Raw genomic sequence first — 20,473 nt, 5'->3', positions numbered from 1 at the left:
GGCCATGATGTCACGAGGGGTGGAGCCGTGACGTAACGATGCTCTGGCCCCTGTATTGCCCGTCATTACGTGCAGAGCGAACTCGCTCTGTGCAGTAATGCTAGCGGGGTGCTGCAGCAGCGATCCCCGGGGTCCCCAGCAGCGGGAACCCGGCGATCTGACATCTTATCCCCTATCCTTTGGATAGGGATGAGATGTCTAGGGGCGGAGTACCCCTTAATGGATAATGTCGGCTGTTTGGGGTCCACTCTCCAGCTCCCTATGTAAGGCTGCATTCACACCACGTTTTTGCAATACAGTTCCCGTATCAGGTTTTTGATGAAAAACGGATTCCTCAAAACCGGACTAAACTGTATCAAAACATGTGTACACATTTTAATCCGTATACAGTTAAAAACCATATACGGCTTAAAAAATAATGTCCGGTTGCATCCATTTTTTAAGAAAAAAAAAAGTAGACGTTTTTAACTTTTCACTCCATTATGAATAAAGTTTCACTTGTTTGATTTGAAATTCCAAGAAAAAAAAACTGTGCAAATTCAAAAACCGTATGGTGAAAGCCGGATGGAACCATAAGCACATACTGTTCTGTATGGTTCCCATTGACTCCCATGTTAAAAAAAAAAAAAAACGTATACAGTTTAATACAGTTTTTCACCCGGACCAAAAACGTGGTATACTACGGTTTTGGGTACGGGAAAAAAACTGACAAAACCATATAAGACGCAAAACGGATACAACTTGATGCATCTTTTGGCATACGGTTTTCAATGGAGAGTCAATGCATATGGTTTCCAGTACGGTTCCGTACGGTTTTCACATAGAAAATGTATACGGGAACTGTATTGCAAAAACGTGGTGTGAATGCCGCCTAAGAACAGATCTAGTAATGCTGCGCTCATTGTTGTAAGTTAATGTCTCCCATGAGTCCCTTGTTATCCTCCATGCTGCAGGCTTTCCGTGTTGCTGAGGAACAGCTTGGGATTCCAGCTCTCCTAGATGCGGAAGATATGGTCCAACTTAAGGTCCCAGACCGGCTCAGCATCCTGACTTACGTGTCCCAGTACTACAATTACTTCCATGGACGGTCGCCCAGTGAGTAACCAGCCTTATTTATCATTGTATTTGTTAGCGATGCAGCTGTGGGGGGCACAATGGTACCTGAGATGGCCCCTCTTCCACATTACACTAGTATGGCACATGGTGGGTTGGGGTCTACATTGGGGCCCAGGAACGTGTTATTCCTCTGGCATCTATTTTGTAAACCATATAAACTATGTCCATTTCTGTTTTATATGTATAAAGGTTCCCTAAGCTATACACCGTACCACATGCTACACAAACACTCCACTCCATCACTCGAGTTCGAAGAAACAAAGTAAAAAAAACAACAACATATTGCAGTCTATGATCGGGGGAGGGGCGTGGGATCAGTTGGCGTAGGGGGGAGGGCGGATGACAGGGTCAAACTACTGGGCAAATGTATGGGGAGGTAGGGGAAGCAGAAGGCTGTTAAAGGGGTATTCCAGGAAAAAAACTTTTTTATATATATATCAACTGGCTCCAGAAAGTTAAACAGATTTGTAAATTACTTCTATTAAAAATCTTAATCCATTCAGTACTTATGGGCTTCTGAAGTTAAGGTTGTTCTTTTCTGTTTAAGTGCTCTCTGATGACACGTGTCTCGGGAACCGCACATGCACTAATTTTTCTTCCATCACAAGAAATGGGAAAATTAACGGCCATTATTTTTAACATTGAAGTCTATGGGTTACGGATGAGCCTTTATGTCATCTGTTTGCACACAGTTTATTATATCCGTTATTATTTCTGAGCATGCTCAGAAGAGGTGACATCAGCAGACTCCTGCAGTGCTGAGGGAGGACTACTGCTCCCATCATGGAACAGACTTGTTTCCATGATGGGAGTAGAAATTCCCTGGCTGTGGGAATCTGCAGACAGCTGGGGAGGCTAGATTAGTGTTTGTACTACTACCCCCATCATGGAACAGAGTCTGTTCCATGATGAGAGTTGTAGTACAGGGGCTGAGGGATTGATCGCATCTGGTTTCACTTCTGAGACCCGATGCGATCAAAAGTTATTAAGCAGGGGAGCGGGCAGCATGCTCCCCAACCCTGCGATGTATCAGTGTGTTTTAACTTTCATTTTTGAATCCCCCGCAGGGAGAGCTGAATGGCCGATCAGGACTCTCAGCGAGAGATTGAAAAAATGAACTTTGAGAGTAGCAGGGGCCAAAGAGCACTGTGGGGGGCAAGATATATAGCGCTGCAGAGGGGGGGGGGCAGACATATAGCCTATATATCTAGCCCCCCAGCAGCGCATTAGATATGACCCCCGCCTGCGCATTAAATATATACCCGCTGGCGCATTAAATATATACCCCCCCGCCGACGCATTAAATATATACCCCCCCGCCGACGCATTAAATATATACCCCCGCAGCGCATGTATATGTGCCCTCGCAACTCTACTATATACACATGACCCTACCGCCGTATGAATGAAAAGTATTTCTATTAACAGCGCATGGAGTCGGCTCCCGGCAATATCCGCTGCTAATAGAAATACCTTTCATTCATACGGCGGTAGGGTTATATGTATATAGAAGAGCTGTGGGGGGCAGACATATAGCGTTATCTGCCCCCCCAGTGCTTCTACATACATATACCTATACTGCCATATGAATGAAAGGTGTTTCTATTAGCAGCGGATATTGCCGGGAGCCGACTCATGCGCTGCTAATAGAAATACCTTTCATTCATACGGTGGCAGGGGCATATGTATATAGAAGAGCTGTGGGGGGCAGACATATACATGCGCCGGCGGGGGTATATATTTAATGCGCCAGCAGGGGGTATATATTTAATGCGCAGGCGGGGGTCATATCTAATGCGCTGCTGGGGGGCTAGATATATAGGCTATATGTCTGCCCCCCCCCCCTGCAGCGCTATATATCTTGCCCCCCCACAGTAGTAGTACAAGCACTAATGTAGAGAATTTCTACTCCCATCATGGAAACAAGTCTGTTCCATGATGGGAGCAGTAGTAGTCCCGGCTGTGGGAGTCTGTAGGCAGAGGTGTTTGGCCATTATTTCATCCGTTATTAAACGTCGTTTTTACACAGAAAACGGACATTTAATAACGGATGAATGCTCATAGTGTAAAAGCAGCCTAAAAAGTCATTTATCGATCATATGAGCCGCTGTTTTTATATATATTTTTGTTATGTTTTTATATCAGGTTGTTGTTTATAAAGGCAGATCCTTAGTATTGTGTCCTCTGAGGCTTATGGGGCTGGTTTTTGTGTCTATTTGAGGCTGTTTTCAGATAATAGGTGGCACTGCTCCCCCCTCCTCTGTGGGAAAGCCCTCTATAGCGGGAGAAGGGTATGAAAAGGATCAGTCTCCCGGGAGGATTGTTTCAAATGTTTTCTATTGTGCTCCTCCTATGAGGGTGAAACTTCTTCCAGTTTGCAAGCGTTGAGGAATGTGCGCTGACAAAATGACCTCTGCCCCTCACCCCGGCATCCTGCTTTAATACCTAGAGCATAAAAAAAGTCATGTAGTCTTGAAAAATCATTAAAAATAAATAAATTAATGAACACATTACCGTATTTTTCGCGGTATAAGACGCACTTTTTCTTCCCCAAAACTGGGGGGGGAAAGTTGGTGCATCTTATACGGCAAATACACATTAAAACCGGCGGTCCCTGCGGCCATCAACAGCCGGGACCCGCGGCTAATACAGGACATCACCGATCGCGGTGATGCCCTGTATTAACCCTTTTAGACGCGGCGATCAAAGCTGACCGCCGCGTCTGAAGCCCAGCTTCTCAGTCGGGCTGCTCGGGACCGCCGCAGGAAAATCGCGGCATTCCAAACAGCATACAGGACACCGGGAGGGACCTTACCTGCCTCCTCGGTGTCTGCTCCGTGCCGGGATGCCCTGCATGGCCGGCGCCCTCCTTCCTCGTCATCACATCGTCGCGCATGCCGCCCCGTCATCCAGTAGGAGCGGTGTGCGTAGCGACGTGACGGCAGGGACTGAGAGCGGGGATACTGGGCAGCAGAGACGTTCCGGAGTGACAGGGACACCCCGGGGAACCCAGCAACAGCGATGGATGGTGACTGGTCCGGAGCGGCGGGGACACGTGAGTACTACCTCCTATACCAGTGGTCTTCAACCTGCGGACCTCCAGATGTTGCAAAACTACAACTCCCAGCATGCCCGGACAGCCAACGGCTGTCCGGGCATGCTGGGAGTTGTAGTTTTGCAACATCTGAAGGTCTGCAGGTTGGAGATCACTGTCCTATACTTTACATTGTATTTGGTTCAGAATCTTTATTTTCTAGATTTTTATGCTTTAAAATTGGGTGCGTCTTCTATGACGAAAAATACGGTAAATAAAAATGAAAAAAAAAACGTGACCTAACACACCAGGCAACCATGCTAGAGCTACCTAGTTTGGTGGGATCTGCAAGGATGTCCGTTAGATGTCATTCATGATCATTGGAGGTCAGTGGTCTCCAAAGTGTGGGCCTCCAGATGTTGCAAAACTACAACTCCCGGTTGGAAGTTGTAGTTTTGCAACAGCTGGAGGTCCACAGTTTGGAGACCAAGGCTGTAGGTTGTAGCTTTCATAATGAAGAATATGCAGTAACAGGGAAATTAAGTCCATTATAATTGAAGGCCAGTGGTCTTCAAACTGTGGACCTCCTGATGTTACACAACTACAACTCCCAGCATGCCTACACAGTCAACAGTTCTCCGGGCATGCTGGAAGTTGCAGTTTGCAACAGCTGGAGGTCTCCAGTTTGGACACCAAGACTGTAGGTTATGACTCTCATAATGCAGAACACAGAACATGCAGTAACCAGCCGAGGATGCCCTTCGGATGTCATCCTTGATAATTGTAGGTCAGTGGCCTCCAAACTGTGGACTGTTGCAAAACTACAACTCCCAGCATGCCCAGACAACTGTTGGTGGAAGGTGTAGTAAAGGGGTACTCCAGTGGAAAACAATTTCTTTCAAATCAACTGGCTCCAGAAAGTTAAGCAGATTTGTAAACTACTTCTATATAAAAAATCTTAACCCTTTCAGTACTTATCTTTTAGTTGCTGTATGATCCAGAGGAAGTTGTGTAGTTTGTTTCAGTCTGACCACAGTGCTCTCTGCTGACACCTCTGTCCACGTCAGAAACTGTCCAGAGTACGAGCAAATCCCCATAGCAAACCACTCCTGCTCTGGACAGTTCCTGACGTGGACAGAGGTGTCGGCAGAGAGCACTGTGGTCAGACTAAAAAGAACTATTCAACTTCCTCTGGAGCATACAGCAGCTGATAAGTACTGGAATGATTAAGATTATTTTATAGAAGTAATTTACAACTCTGCTTGACTTTCTGGCACATGTTGATTTGAAAAAAAAAATGTTTTCCACTGGCGTGCCCCTTTAAAGAACATCCGAATGTCCACAGTTTGGAAACCAAGGCTGTGTAGGTTATGGCTTTCTGAATGCAAAACGTGCAGTAACTGTCAGCACCAGCAGGGTTAACAGGTGCTGACAAGGTGTTGTTTGCTAGGTTGCTGGGCTACGCCCTGCTGTCTGAGTGGCTAGCTACTGATTGACCACATGTGCATCTCCCTATATTACCAGGCATCAGACACTGGGAAGATGCCTGTGAAAGCAGTCATTACCTGAGTAGCTAGCATTCCCTTATTCCCTTGTATACCCGGCAACTTGACTTGTGGCTTCCTATCTGACTTCTCTTTGGTTATAGCGATTCGGCACCTCTTCCCACTCCTGGCTTGACTCGGTTTGACTGACATTGACTTTATGTGTGTATGTTTAGTTTGTCTTTGTTAGTTGCTTGTTTCCCTGTTGCTCCTGACAACTGACAGGATTGTATTTAATTGTGTTGACATTTTACTCCCCTCACTTATTTAGGAAGGGATTGTCGACCAGTTTCCGGCCTATCATTTAGGATAGGCGGACAAGTAGGCAGGGACAAGGGCGTGGGTGAGCTTAGCGAGCACTCCTTCCCTGCCCATACGTGACAGTAACAAGCTGAGGATGTCTCTTTGATCCCTGATAATTGAAAGTCAGGGGTCTCCATGCTGGGCTCTCCGGGCATGCTGGGAGTTGCAGTTAAAGGGTACCTTCCATCAAAAGAACTTTTGATATGTTAGAGATTAATGTATACAGAATAACTTTCCAATTGCATGTTATTAAAAAAATTTTCTTTCTATTTAATTTTCCACTTAGAAAAAATGACCACTAGGGGTCTCCCTACCTGTCCTGGCTGCAAGCCCGTTTTTATAGATTTCAGACTCATGCTAGAGTCCTAAATCTCAGACTGCAGCCAGGACACAGACAAGCTCAGCACTGCTCCCTGCCTGTCAATCAGACAGGCAGGAGCCAGCACTGTGCTCATAGCACAGCAGAGCATACTCCTGACTGCCTTACTGCATGGCCTCATTCATTTTACTATCTTTCTTCTCTCTGCACATGCAGTTGTAAACAGAGAGGAGAAGATTCAGAGCTGCCAGCTGAGCTTGTCTGTGTCCCGGCTGCAGTCTGAGATTTGGGACTCCAGCATGAGTCGGAAATCTATATAAAGGGCTTGCGGCCAGGACTGGTAGGGAGACCTCTAGTGGTCATTTTTTCAGAGTGGAAAATTAAATAGAAAGAAGCATATTTTTTAATAACATGCAATTGGAAAGTTATTCTGCATACATTAATCTATAATATATCAAAAGTTTTTTTGATGAAAGGTACCCTTTAAAGAACATTTGGAGGTCTACATTTTGGACACCGAGGATGTAAGTTAAGGCTTTCTTGTTGCAGTAACCTGCCGAGGAAGTCCATTAAATGTCATTGATTAGGGATCGATCGATATCGATTTTTTTAGGGCCGATACCGATAATCTGTGACCTTTCAGGCCGATAGCCGATAACTTATACCGGAATATCGGTATAAGTTATCGGCTATTTCCACCCTCCCCCACCCGGCCCCGCAGAAGCCGCTGCAGATCAATGATTTAAAGCGGGCGCTTTAAATCAATGAACTGCAGTGGCTTTTGCGGGCCAGAAACCGCCGCCGCCGCCGCCGCTGCCCCATTGCCTCCCCCATCCCCGGTTTTAGAATTACCTGTTCCCGGGGTCCGCGGTACTTCTGGCTCCGGCGGCGTCCTGAGCTGTCACTGTGCGCACTGACTGTGACGTCGCATTGAGGGCGTCACTCGTCATTGCGCTGCGCAGCGCGCAGGACGCCACAGGAGCCAGAAGTAGCGCGGTCCCTGGGGCCCAGGAACAGGTAATTATAAAATTAGGATGGGGGAGGCAATGGGGCAGCAGCGGTGGCGGTCTCTGGCCGGCGGTACATTATCGGCATATGGGCAAGGTAATTGCCGATACCGATAATGTCCAAAATCGTGAATATCGGCCGATAATATCAGCCAAACCGATAATCGGTCGATCCCTATCGATTATAATTGAAGGTCAGTGGTCTCCAAATTGTGGACTTCCAGATGTTACAGAACTACAACTCTCAGCATGCCCAGACAGCTGTTGGCTGTCTGGGCATGCTGGGAGTTGCGGTTTTGGAACATCAGGAGATCCACAGTTTGGACACAAATGTTGTAGATTATTGCTTTCTTAATGCAGAACATTCAGTAGCCAGCCAAGGTGGTTTAATTATCCTTGGAAAAGTCCCTAAGATCACACTTCTCAGTCCCAGTTATGGGAAATCGCAGGCTCCGGGAATGGTGATATAACTAATTACAGATCTGTTCAATTGGAAGGAGATATTAAGTTCCGCCATACTGCTGCGGTAGTGCTGGACTATACCGTACCAGCCAGCCTGTTCCCTTCCTATGGAACAAGTAAGTTCCTCTAAGGGTGGCCTTACACTTTTATTGGACTGCATTTATTGCCTTAAAGGGGTTCTCCGGTGCAAAACAATTATTTTTTCAGATCAGCTGGTGCAAGAAAGTAAATTTCTTCTATTTAAAAATCTTAATCCTTCTAGTACTTATCAGCTGCAGAGGAAGTTCTTTTCTTTTTGAATTTCTTTTCCATCTGACCACAATGCTTTCTGCTGACACCTCTGTCCGTATCAGGAACCGTCCAGAGTAGGATAGGTTTTTTATGAGGATTTTCTCCTACTCTGGACAATTTCTGACATGGACAGTGGTGTCAGCAGAGAGCACTGTGGTCAGACAGAAAAATTAAAAAAAGAAAAGAACTTCCTCTGGAGCATACAGCAGCTGATAAGTACTGGAAAGTTTAAGATTTTAATATAAAAGTAATTTACAAATCTGTTAAACTTTTTGGCACCAGTTGAGTAAAAAAAAAAAAAAAAAAATATAGTTTTCCACCGGAGTACCCCTTTTTAAAGGGATATTTCCATTTATCACCTGGCCAGCTGCGCTCCTTGGTTGACTTCAACTCGTTTCTATACCACCCTACCCACCCTTTATATTCTCTTTTTGGCATACTTACCTTAAAGGGGTTATCCAGGAAAAAAACTTTTTTTTTATTTATCAAATGGCTCCAGAAAGTTAAACAGATTTGTAAATTACTTCTATTAAAAAAAATCTTAATCCTTTCAGTACTTATTAGCTGCCGAATTTGAGTTGTTCTTTTCTGTTCATGTGCTCTCTGATGACACCTGTCTCGGGAAACACCCAGTTTAGAAGCAAATCCCCATAGCAAACCTCTCCTACTCTCCTGTGCAGTTCCCGAGACAGACAGAGATGTCAGCAGAGAGCACTGAACAACTCAACTTCAGCAGCTGATAATTATTGGAAAGATTAAGATTTTTTAATAGAAGTAATTTACAAATCTGTTTAACTTTCTGGAGCCAGTTGATGTATATAAAGTTTTTTCCTGGAATACCCCTTTAAAGGGTATGCCCCTATAAAGGGGTATTCCAGGCAAAAACTTTTTTATATACATCAACTGGCTCCAGAAAGTTAAACAGATTTGTAAATTACTTCTATTAAAAAATCTTAATCCTTCCAGTACTTATGAGCTTCTGAAGTTAAAGGAGTAGTCCAGTGGTGACTCAGTGGTGAGCAACTTATCCCCTATCCTAAGGATAGGGGATAAGTTGCAGATCGCGGGGGGTCCGACCGCTGGGGCCCCCTGCGATCTCCTGTACGGAGCCCCGACAGCCCGCGGGAAGGGGGCGTGTCGACCTCCGCACGAGGCGGCGGCCGACACGCCCCCTCAATACAACTCTATGGCAGAGCTGCAGTGCTGCCTTCGGCAATCTCCGGCTCTGCCATTGAGATGTATTGAGGGGGCGTGTCAGCCGCCGCTTCGTGCGGGGGTCGACACCCGCTATCTGGGCCGAGAGTCGGGGCCCCGTACAGAGAGATCGCAGGGGGCCCCAGCGGTTGGACCCCCCGCAATCTCAAACTTATCCCCTATCCTTAGGATAGGGGATAAGTTTTTCACCACTGGACTACCCCTTTAAGGTTGTTCTTTTTTGTCTAAGTGCTCTCTGATGACACCTGTCTCGGGAACTGCCCAGTTTAGAAGAGGTTTGCTATGGGGATTTGCTTCTAAACTGAGCGGTTCCCGAGACAGGTGTCATCAGAGAGCACTTAGACAGAAAAGAACAACCTTAACTTCAGAAGCTCATAAGTACTGGAAGGATTAAGATTTTTTAATCAAAGTTACAAATCTGTTTAACTTTCTGGAGCCAGTTTATATATATATATATATATATATATATATATATATATATATATATATATATTATAAATTTCCTGGATAACCCCTTTAAGCCTCAGCCCAAAAAGTTCCCTGAGAAATAAATCATTGCTGGATTTTCCACTCTTTTTATTTTTTGGCGATTTCCTTCTGTGTTTACACCTGATTTCTTTCTAATTTGTGCTGTGGATTAAGGTGTGTACTTCTCGGAAATCAAATATTTCCTCAATAAATACACAAGCTGTTTAAATAGAAGTTGGCTGCAGTTCTGTCCTAAACCTGCCACGGAGGAGGCTTCAACATGTTCTTGTTCGGCTTTCCGGCTGGAACTGTTTAGTGGGGAAAAAAACAAAAAAAAAAAGTTCTTTAATTCATTTAATTTCTTTTTGTTACTTGTGCGCGGGGGTAATGAAGGAAACGACATTTGTATTGTTTAGTTACAGACGCGTTTTGTGCTCTAAGACGTCTGTAGGAAACACTTCTTGTGTGATTCCATTATCCTTCCTAATCGCTGGTTAGCGCTGCATACATAAATACCTTGGCTCCGATTTCTGGCTAAGGATTAAGAATAATAGAATGATTAGATGCCAAAGCCAACATGATGCCTAAAAGCTCCAGGACATGGCTGTTATCAGCAGTACCTGGGCTTTGTACATGCAGGGCCCCTTTAGGCTCTCTACCTCCTTCCATCCATCTTGGATTCCATTATTATTCTATTCCCATGGATCTAGGAGTCCCATACGGATGTCTGTAGAATGGGAATTAAGACCCATTGTAATAATAGGGCCCATGGGATGACTGGGCACCAATAGCAGGGCCACCTATACTGACTGCAGATCATTGTTTCCCAACCACGGTGCCTCCAGCTGTTGCAAAACTACAACTCCCAGCATGCCCGGACAGCCTTCGGCTGTCCGGGCATGCTGGGAGTTGTAGTTTTTTAACAGCTGAAGGCACCCTGTTTGGGAAACACTGGTGTAGATGACTGGGCTAACCCAACCATGTATAGGTAGAGAAGCAGCTTGAGTTGTGCTATAGCTACCGCAGTAGGTATGCCTTAAAGGGGTTATCCAGGAAAAAAACTTGATATATATATATATATATATATATATATATATATATATATATATATATATATATATATATATATATATATATATATATATAATATATATATAATATATATATATATATAATATAATATCAACTGGCTCCAGAAAGTTGAACAGATTTGTAAATTACTTCTATTAAAAAATCTTAATCCTTCCAGTACTTATTAGCTGCTGAATACTACAGAGGAAATTCTCTTCTTTTTGGAACCCAGAGCTCTCTGCTGACATCACAAGCACAGTGCTCTCTGCTGACATCTCTGTCCATTTTAAGAACTGTCCAGAGTAGGAGAAAATCCCCATAGAAAACATATGCTGCTCTGGACAGTTCCTAAAATGGACGGAGATGTCAGCAGAGAGCACTGTGCTTGTGGTGTCAGCAGAGAGCACTGTGTTCCAAAAAGAAAATGATTTCCTCTGTAGTATTCAGCAGCTAATAAGTACTGGAAGGATTAAGATTTTTTAATAGAAGTAATTTACAAATCTGTTTAACTTTCTGGAACCACTTAATAAAAAAATAAAAAAAAAGTTTTCCAGCGGAGTACCTCTTTATGGGGGCATAAGGGGCTTTAAGGTAAGTATGACAAAAATAGAATATAAAGGGTGGGTGGGGTGGTATATAAATGAGTTAAAGTCAACCAAGGAGCGCAGGTGGCCAGGTTCTAAATGTAAATATCCCTTTTAAAGGGGTACTCCGGTGGAATTTTTTTTTTTTTTTAAATCAACTGGTTCCAAAAAGTTACAGATTTGTAAATTATTTAATATATCAAAATCTTAATCCTTCCAGTACTGATCAGATGCTGTATGCTCCAGAGGAAGTTCTTTTCTTTTTTGAATTTCTTTTCTGTCTGACCACAGTGCTCTCTGCTGACACCTCTGTCCATGTCAGGAACTGTCCAGAGCAGGAGCAAATCCCCATAGCAAACCTCTCCTGCTCTCGACGGTCCCTGATACGGACAGAGGTGTCAGCAGAGAGCACTGTGGTCAGATAGAAAAGAAATTCAAAAAGAAAAGAACTTCCTGTGCAGCTGATAAGTACTGGAAGGATTAAGATTTTTAAATAGAAGAAATTTACAAATCTGTTTAAATGGGCACTGTCACCAACTTTATTTTTTGATATGTTGTAGTACTTATGTACTACAACATATCTCTAATATACTTTTATTATTATTTTTTTCATTAAAAAGGTTTAATTTACATTTAAAAACCAGCCACAGAAAAAGGACTGATTTTGAAGTGGCAATCAGTCCTTTTTCAGTTAGGCTGCACTCGCTCCCTGCCTGTCAATCAGACCGGTGAGAGCTGGGAGGCCACTCCTTCCGCACATCGCCGCCGCATCCTTGCCGCCGCTGTCCCTGCATGCCCTCTGCCGGACTCTGCAGTAACTGCAAGTCTAATGAGGGAACCGGGTATGCGTGGCGGGGCGGGGGGATGGGGGAGGAGGGAATGGGCTATTGCTGTAGCGGGGGGTGGGGTGAAACGGGCTAGCTAAAAAAAAAAATAGGATGGTGGGAGCTACCCTTTAACTTTCTTGCTTGCTGGGAGTTGTAGTTTTGCAACAGCTGGAGGCACCCTGGTTGAAAAGCACTGCTGTAGGTAAATGACAAGGAGCTACTGATTTTAAGATCTCACAGTATTTTATTATCAGCAGATGCCTTATTATTATTTTTAATATCCTTTATATCATTACATTTTTACATACTATGGTTTTAGAGTTTTTTTTGTGCAACAAGTTAAAGCATAGAAAATGGTATACCGAAGTGACATTTCAGGAAATGTGCCCCTGCGCAAAATGTATCAAATGCTCTCCGACCATTTCATCAATGTGGCGCATGTACATGTTAGCACCGCACAAAATAAAGTTAAAAAAGGTTTCTCTACACCAATAATGATACATTTACCTCTATATGTATGAGAAGGTATGAGAAAAGTCCTAAGGGGGGGAGATTTATCAAAACCTGTCCAGAGGAAAAGTTGTCTAGTTGCCCATAGCAACCAATCAGATCTCCTCTTTAATTTTGCAGAGGGCTTGTTAAATATGAAAGAAGCGATCTGATTGGTTGCTATGGGCAACTAGGGAACTTTTCCTCCGGACAGATTTTGATAAATCTCCCCCCTAGGTTAGATGTGAACACGTGGAGGGGGTATATGAGAACAGGGAGGGTTTATGTAATCACAATAAGGGGGGGGGTGTATGGGGTATGTAAGCACAGTAGGGGCTGTATGCATAGTTAAGGGGGTATGTGAACTTAATGAGGGAGGTATAAGGGTATGTGAGTGCAAGAGGGGGGATAAGTGAGCACAATGAGGGAGGTATGGGGGTATGAGAGTACAAGAGGGGGGGATAAGTGAGCACAATATGGGAAGTATGGGGGTATGTGAGTACAAGAGGGGGGATAAGTGAGCACAATGAGGGAGGTATGGGGGTATGAGAGTACAAGAGGAGGGATAAGTGAGCACAATGAGGGAGGTATGGGGATATGTGAGTACAAGAGGGGGGGATAAGTGGAGGTATGGGGATATGAGAGTACAAGAGGGGGGATAAGTGAGCACAATGAGGGAGGTATGGAGGTATGTGAGTACAAGAAGGGGGATAAGTGAGCACAATGAGGGAGGTATGGGGATTTGTGAGTACAAGAGGGGGGGATAAGTGAGCACAATATGGGAAGTATGGGGGTATGTGAGTACAAGAGGGAGGATAAGTGAGCACAATGAGGGAGGTATTTGGGTATGTGAGTACAAGAGGGGGGATAAGTGAGCACAATGAGGGAGGTATGGGGATATGTGAGTACAAGAGGGGGGGATAAGTGGGGGTATGTGAGTACAAGAGGGGGGATAAGTGAGCACAATGAGGGAGGTATGGGGATATGTGAGTACAAGAGGGGGGGATAAGTGGAGGTATGGGGGTATGAGAGTACAAGAAGGGGGATAAGTGAGCACAATGAGGGAGGTATTTGGGTATGTGAGTACAAGAGGGGGGATAAGTGAGCACAATGAGGGAGGTATGGGGATATGTGAGTACAAGAGGGGGGGATAAGTGGAGGTATGGGGGTATGAGAGTACAAGAAGGGGGATAAGTGAGCACAATGAGGGAGGTATGGGGGTATGTGAATACAAGAGGGGGGATAAGTGAGCACAATGAGGGAGGTATGGGGGTATGAGAGTACAAGAGGGGGGATAAATGAGCACAATGAGGGAGGTACAGGGGTATTTGAGTGCAAGAGGGGGGATTAGTGAGCACAATGAGGGAGGTATGGGGGTATGTGAGCACCGTGGGGGGTATGTGAGCACAGTGAGAAAGGTATGTGAGCATATAGTATAACCCCTATGTCATCCTCATGTCCACCCCCTCCCCCATCCATCATTTTGTAACGTTTGATAAAACTATAGGAGTATCTATCATTAACTTGTTTGACCTTCTCTTCCAGTTGGAGGCATGGGAGGTATAAAGCGTCCTCCGCCAGACACTACTGAAGAACCGGCCGGAAAGAAACAAACCAATCATGTACCTCAGCCCAAACCCACTCCCCAGCCGGCACAAAAGGGCGGCCCAGCTGTTGTGGAGAATGCTCCAGTCCGAGCGGTAAGGCCTTACACGTTGAGTTCAATCCCATTAACCCCCATCGTTCTGAACTGCATATCCCATCATCCGACAATACCTGCCCAGGTTCTGTAATTCCTCAATCACCAAAGAACCAGTTTTAATATCCTATTCAGCTGTTGTTACATTTTTCTTTTGACATTGACTATACAGGTTACAAGGTTTTACAAGTTACCGTAACCCATACAAACAGGTGATCACGAACCTGATCTCATTCTTCTATCTTTTCCAGGGTTCTCTATGTTGACATTAACATATTCCTTATCTGTTGAACATTGTAATTGAACTTTTCTTTTTCTTTTCTTTAGGGCATTAGAGAAATTAATCCTAACAGTACAGTAAGCAGCAACTGTGCCATCTGCGGTAAACATGTCCACTTGGTTCAAAGGCACATGGCTGATGGCAAGCTCTATCACAGGAATTGCTTCAGGTAAGTCTTGTAGACATAGCATCCATGACCGGTGACTACTGTACCATGCGAAGGACTTCTGTGTTATACTTGGCTATTCAAAAATACTGTATGTTGTATTTTTTCAGGTGTAAACAGTGTTCAAGAACATTGCAACCAGGGATGTATAAAATGGGAGACCATATGGGTATATTAGTCTGCACAAATCAACACTGTAACACTCCCTCCCCTACGTCAAATAGTGTTTCATCCAATGGACCATACACACCTGTAGTATCTTCTTCAGGTGGTAATCGCAGCAATCCAGTCACAACTAGTCAGCCAAGCAGCACCCCTACCAATAGAACTTGGCAAAGCACCACAAGTCCATCTATGTCAGCACCAACCAACAGGACAGCTGCTGGCTTTGCCAACAAAAACACTACTGATGTCCGTAACACAACAGGGCAAGAGTCTGGATATAGTCAACCAAGCAGCACCCCTACCAATAAAATTTGGCAAAGCACCACAAGTCCGTCTGTCCCAGCATCGACTAACAGGACTGCTGCTGGCTTTGCCAACAAAAACACTACTAATGTACAAAGTATAACAGGACAAAATTCTGGATATAGTCAACAAAGCAGCACCCCTACCAATAAAACTTGGCAAAGCACCACAAGTCCGTCTGTCCCAGCATCAACCAACAGGACTGCTGCTGGCTTTGCCAACAAAAACACTACTGATGTCCGAAGTACAGCAGGACAAGAGTCTGGATATAAGACCACTCCTACTGTACAATCCATGGTCATTAAGGAACCAACCCCAACAAGCACAACCAAACCTGAATCCACAAACAGGACCGTATTGGGATTGTATGTTAGCCATGAATCTAAAACTAATTCCTCTAGTCCTTTGGTCCCAAAGAACAACATGGCTTCCAACAGTCCGACCACTAGCTATTTACAGACCAGCAAAGAAAACAAAGATACTAGTAACTCTTTGTTGTCTCAGAAAGACACCCAAAAAGATTTAAGACCTACTGGACCCCAAACCAAATTGACTGGCACCTCAGGAAATGTCATAACGGTGTCTTCTCTGTCCACCGGAAAGTGGTCTCCTAAAGAGGAAACAAAGGAACAAGATACCCCTGCAAAGCCTTGGCTTTCATCAGCTGCAAAAAATAAAGAAGCCCGTGAAAAGTTTTTTAAGTCAAGTCCTGTTGTTCCAGAGCCAACAACCAGTCATAATTCAACTGGACCAGAATCTCCCAAAATATCTGTGTCCAACGGGCCTGGTAGATCGCTGGTTATTAATGTAACACCACAACCATCTGAGAACAATGCTGGAAAAGATAAAGCCAGGAACTTTCTTCTGCAAAATATACCCAAGTCCTCTCCTAATACTGACGCATCCAGCAGTGTATCCACTCCCAAAAGGTAAGGTCGGCTTGTTTGTTGTTTTCCAGTTGTATTTGTGGTGGCATAAATAGTTTCTTTAAAGGGGTATTCTGGGTTTATACATCTCATCCCCTATCCTTTGGATAGGGAATACGATGTATGATTGCAGGGGTCCCGCCCCTGGGGACCTCTGCGATTTCGGTGCAGCCTCCGGTATTCTGTGCCAGGCACTGCCTCTGAGATGGGGACGTGAGGTCACGTCCACGCCCCCCTAATGACGTCACCCCACGCCCCCTCCATTCATGTCTATGGGAGGGGGCGTGACAGACCTCCCGTAGACTTGCATTGAGGGGCGGGGCGGAGTCGTGACGTCACGCTCTTCCGCCATTGTGGTCGGGATCTGAAGCCTCCAGCGTTGCAGGTGTGAGGTGGAAGCCGTGCAGGTGGGTGCTCCAGCCGAGATCCCGGGGGTCCCCAGCAGCGGAACCCTGGCGATCTGACATCCCCTATCCTTTGGATAGGGGATAAGATGTATAAGGGTGTGGAGTACCCCTTTAATAAGTTATATGATAATGGGTTTTCTAAACTTTAATCCAGTGTGGTCAACTTTAAAGGGGTACTGCATCCATAAGATGTCTGATCGTAGGGGCCCGCCACTGGGGACCACCGGGATCTCCCTGCTGCACCCGGCATCCTTTTAGAGCGTCGGGTGCATCGCTGGAGGCTCGTGGTGTCAGACCCGCGCCCCGCTTGTGATGTCCCTGGCTATGCGGGGTGGAGGCATGTGACATCACGGCCATGCCCCCTCAATGCAAGTCTATGGGGGGGAGGGGGGGCGTGATGGCCGTCACGCTCCCTCCCATAGACTTGCATTGAGGGGGCATGGCTGTGATGTCACATGCCTCCACCCCGCATAGCCAGTTATCTGGCAGGGAGCAAAGCTCGCTCTGTGCACCAGATGTCTGGGGTGCCACAGGCGAGATCGTGGGGATCCCCAGCGGTGGGATAGAGATGTCTAGGGGCGGAGTATCCCTTTAAGATTTTACACAGCTGTAAAGGCCACTTTAGACCATTTTGTAGCCAAAGACAGGCACAGCCAAATTGACCATGGCCGACATCCATCACCATTCAAAATGGATTTGAAGCTCAGAAAAGACCTACGTAAAAAAAAGCTCTATGCTGATCAAGTCAAAATAGAGGGGGCCACATACTTCATTGTTTTTTAACCAAATAATATTTTAGGTTACAGGATCCTCAGCCAAATGGAACAACTGTTTCTACTCCAAAAACTGAGCCTGAGAAACCTGTTCCTAAGGAAAGAAAAAGTAAAGTGCCAACATCTGTGTCAAGTCCTGATCCCCCAAAAAGTAGTCCGTCACCTGGTATCAGCAAAGGATATGGAACTCCAAGCTCTAATAATAATAGTCCTGTTCCAGCACCTCGTACACAACCGGCACAGCCTAGTGTTCTCACCCCTGCCAGAGTCCAGAAGGTTGAGGAGTCCTCCCCAAAAAGTAAGTTCTCTACCATTACAGGTCTTGAGTTGGGTTGAAGAAAACAAGTGGACAATTTGGCTCCATCTGCACATTCCAGCACAGTGTTTTCTATCCTCCCTTCTTTATCTGATTGCTTTGGCGTTCATGCCAACGTGGTTCATCGGTAATTTTGCCCTCGTTAATTTTTTTTGTTTTTTACATTTCAGCACAAAATTCTGACAGTAAAGTGGCCCCTGAGAACTGGAGGGCAATGCTGAAGTCTGTGGACAAGAAACCTGTAGTTCAGCGGTAAGTTTCTGTGGAATAGCGGTTGTTTAGGATTAGACAACAGGGTTCACTTTAAATTATTTTATTTTTTTAACCAGCGCCACTCTTACCCATGGGCTGAGTCTGGTTTTGCAGCTTATTCCGTTTCACTTGAATGCCAGACACAGCTCATCAGCAAAAGCTGTCTCTGAAAGGGAAACAGATCCTTATTTTATTTTTTTTTTAACTATGGACAACCCCCTTAAAAAAATAAAAAAATAATAGTTTTTAGTATTCTGATAAAAAATGAATAGTACCCAAGCTACTGAAGTAGCAGTTTCCTTAGGCCAGTGGTGTCCAAACTGTGGCCCTCCTCATTTTGCAAAACTACAACTCCCAGCATGCCCGGACAACATCAGGAGGGCCACGGTTTGGACACCACTGCCTTATGCTTTGAACCCCTACATTGACTCATTCTTCATATTTTTGTATTCCGTTGATTGTGTACCTTCTGCAAAACTGATCTCAAAGTGAGCTGCGCTTTTGTGCGTGTTTCTGGAAAGATTAAGGGTGGCACTTAAACCTCAGGTGCGGGACTTGCTGTGCCAAAAATGGGGATTTAAATGTTATATAATATGTTAAATGTGGACTGCTCCATGGTGGCCCACAAGGTCAGTCAGTGGACACAATTTTGCATCCAACTAGGGTTGCCACCTGGCCGGTATTTTACCGGCACAGCCAGTATTTTGTCCGGTATCCAACTCCCAGAATGTTATACCATATACTATACCAGATCGTCCCAACCAGAGAGCCTCCAGCTGTTGCAAAACTACAACTCTCAGCATGCCCGGACATCCAACGGCTGTCCGGGCATGCTGGGAGTTGTAGTTTTGCAACAGCTAAAGGCCACCCTGGTTGGGAAACACTGACCTATACTATATACTACTATATAGTCCAAAATGCTGGGAGTTGTAGTTTTGCAACAGCTGGAGGCACCCCTGGTTGGGAAATACTGACCTTTACTATATACTAATATATAGTCCAACATGCTGGGAGTTGTAGTTTTGCAACAGCTGGAGGCACCCCTGGTTGGGAAATACTTACCTATACTATATACTACTATATAGTCCAACATGCGGGGAGTTGTAGTTTTGCAACAGCTGGAGGCACCCCTGGTTGGAAAACACTAATCTATACTATATACTACTATATAGTCCAACATGCTGGGAGTTGTAGTTTTGCAACAGCTGGAGGCACCCCTGGTTGGGAAACACTGACCTTTACTATATACTACTATATCGTCCAACATGCTGGGAGTTGTAGTTTTCGTTTGGGGCAGCTGCTGAGCCACAGGCTGTATCAGGGCATGCTGGGAGTTGTAGTTATTAACTGCAACTCCCGATTTTAATTTAAAAAAAAAAAAAATCAATAAGTCACATAAAAAATTGGCACTGTTAAAAACTACAGATCGGGTCGCAAAAAATATTCCCTAATACAGGCCGTATAAGGAGAAATAAATAAGTTATAGGGGTCAGAATAGGACAACATTTCCCCTGCATAGGTGTATCCTGTGATGTTACGCATATATAATTAATTATGCAAATTAGCATGGCCGGTATTTTTTGGTAAGAAAGGTGACCACCCTACATCCAACATCTTAGAACTTCCAGGGATTACTAGTGAAGAATTTGTGTCTCAGAATTTTAAGCAGCAGTATTTCCCTAAAATTAGGCACAGCTATATGGGCCTCTGGAATAGTTTAGATGTCTTGGTTCCTTAAATAGACTAATTTACATGAATTATTGTGTAACTGTGAATGATTAACTCCAGACCCAACCAAGTGTGGGCTTTGGGGATATTTGTATGGCTTTAGACAGATGTGTGTTTACAGCATGTGTCTGGGAAAATCCTGGGACTTTGGCACGACTGACCCCTCTGGCTGCAGAACTGCTCCCTGCGTGCCGAAAAACACTTTGTTATCGAGCCCGAGTCACCGCCGCTTGTTAACCACAGATACCACGCATATTTTACTCTCCTTGTTGCCTCTAACAGATGACGCATGTTATGTCCCTTACAGTACCGTGCATGAGCCGAAGCCAATCACAAAGGAATCGGAGAGCACTACAACTCCCAAGAAACAAACTACTGTCACCATCATCTCCCCGAGCCCTGCAGACAAAGAGAATAAGCCTGCTCAGCCGGCTGCACCCACTACCACGCCAGGTCCAGCAGTCACAGGTAAAAACAAAAAACACATTACTGTATGTATACACATCGGATTGGGATGTCAGAACATGACGGGACTACAGAGATAAGCGGCATGACATAAGCATTGCTTATCTCTTCCTGCAGCTGCTCTCTGCTACAGATCACTTTCCAATCTTTTTAGCAAGCCAGTAGATTTAACCCCTTAAAGGGGTTATCCAGGAAAAAAACTTTTTTTCATATATCAACTGGCTCCAGAAAGTTAAACAGATTTGTAAATGACTTCTATTAAA

General features: G+C 44.8%; 1 protein-coding gene across 3 annotated transcripts in view; it reads left to right on the top strand.

The window, feature by feature from the left end:
• MICALL2 (MICAL like 2) overlaps positions 1-20,473 on the top strand; it is a 73,699-nt gene that overhangs the window by 24,265 nt on the left and 28,961 nt on the right. The window contains exons 4-10 of one of the 3 annotated variants that reach the window (XM_056534750.1): positions 954-1,095; positions 14,276-14,430; positions 14,757-14,878; positions 14,986-16,272; positions 17,476-17,747; positions 17,936-18,017; positions 20,053-20,213. In XM_056534750.1, coding sequence (XP_056390725.1) covers positions 954-1,095; positions 14,276-14,430; positions 14,757-14,878; positions 14,986-16,272; positions 17,476-17,747; positions 17,936-18,017; positions 20,053-20,213 — 2,221 coding nt within the window. Of the gene's footprint in view, positions 1-953; positions 1,096-5,667; positions 5,857-14,275; positions 14,431-14,756; positions 14,879-14,985; positions 16,273-17,475; positions 17,748-17,935; positions 18,018-20,052; positions 20,214-20,473 lie in introns of those variants that run through there. The other 2 variants (XM_056534753.1, XM_056534752.1) reach the window with 2 other exon arrangements.

This window comes from Hyla sarda, chromosome 8 (genome assembly GCF_029499605.1).
Source record: "Hyla sarda isolate aHylSar1 chromosome 8, aHylSar1.hap1, whole genome shotgun sequence".
NCBI lineage: Eukaryota > Metazoa > Chordata > Amphibia > Anura > Hylidae > Hyla > Hyla sarda.
This window is presented reverse-complemented; position numbering and strand designations above follow the sequence as displayed.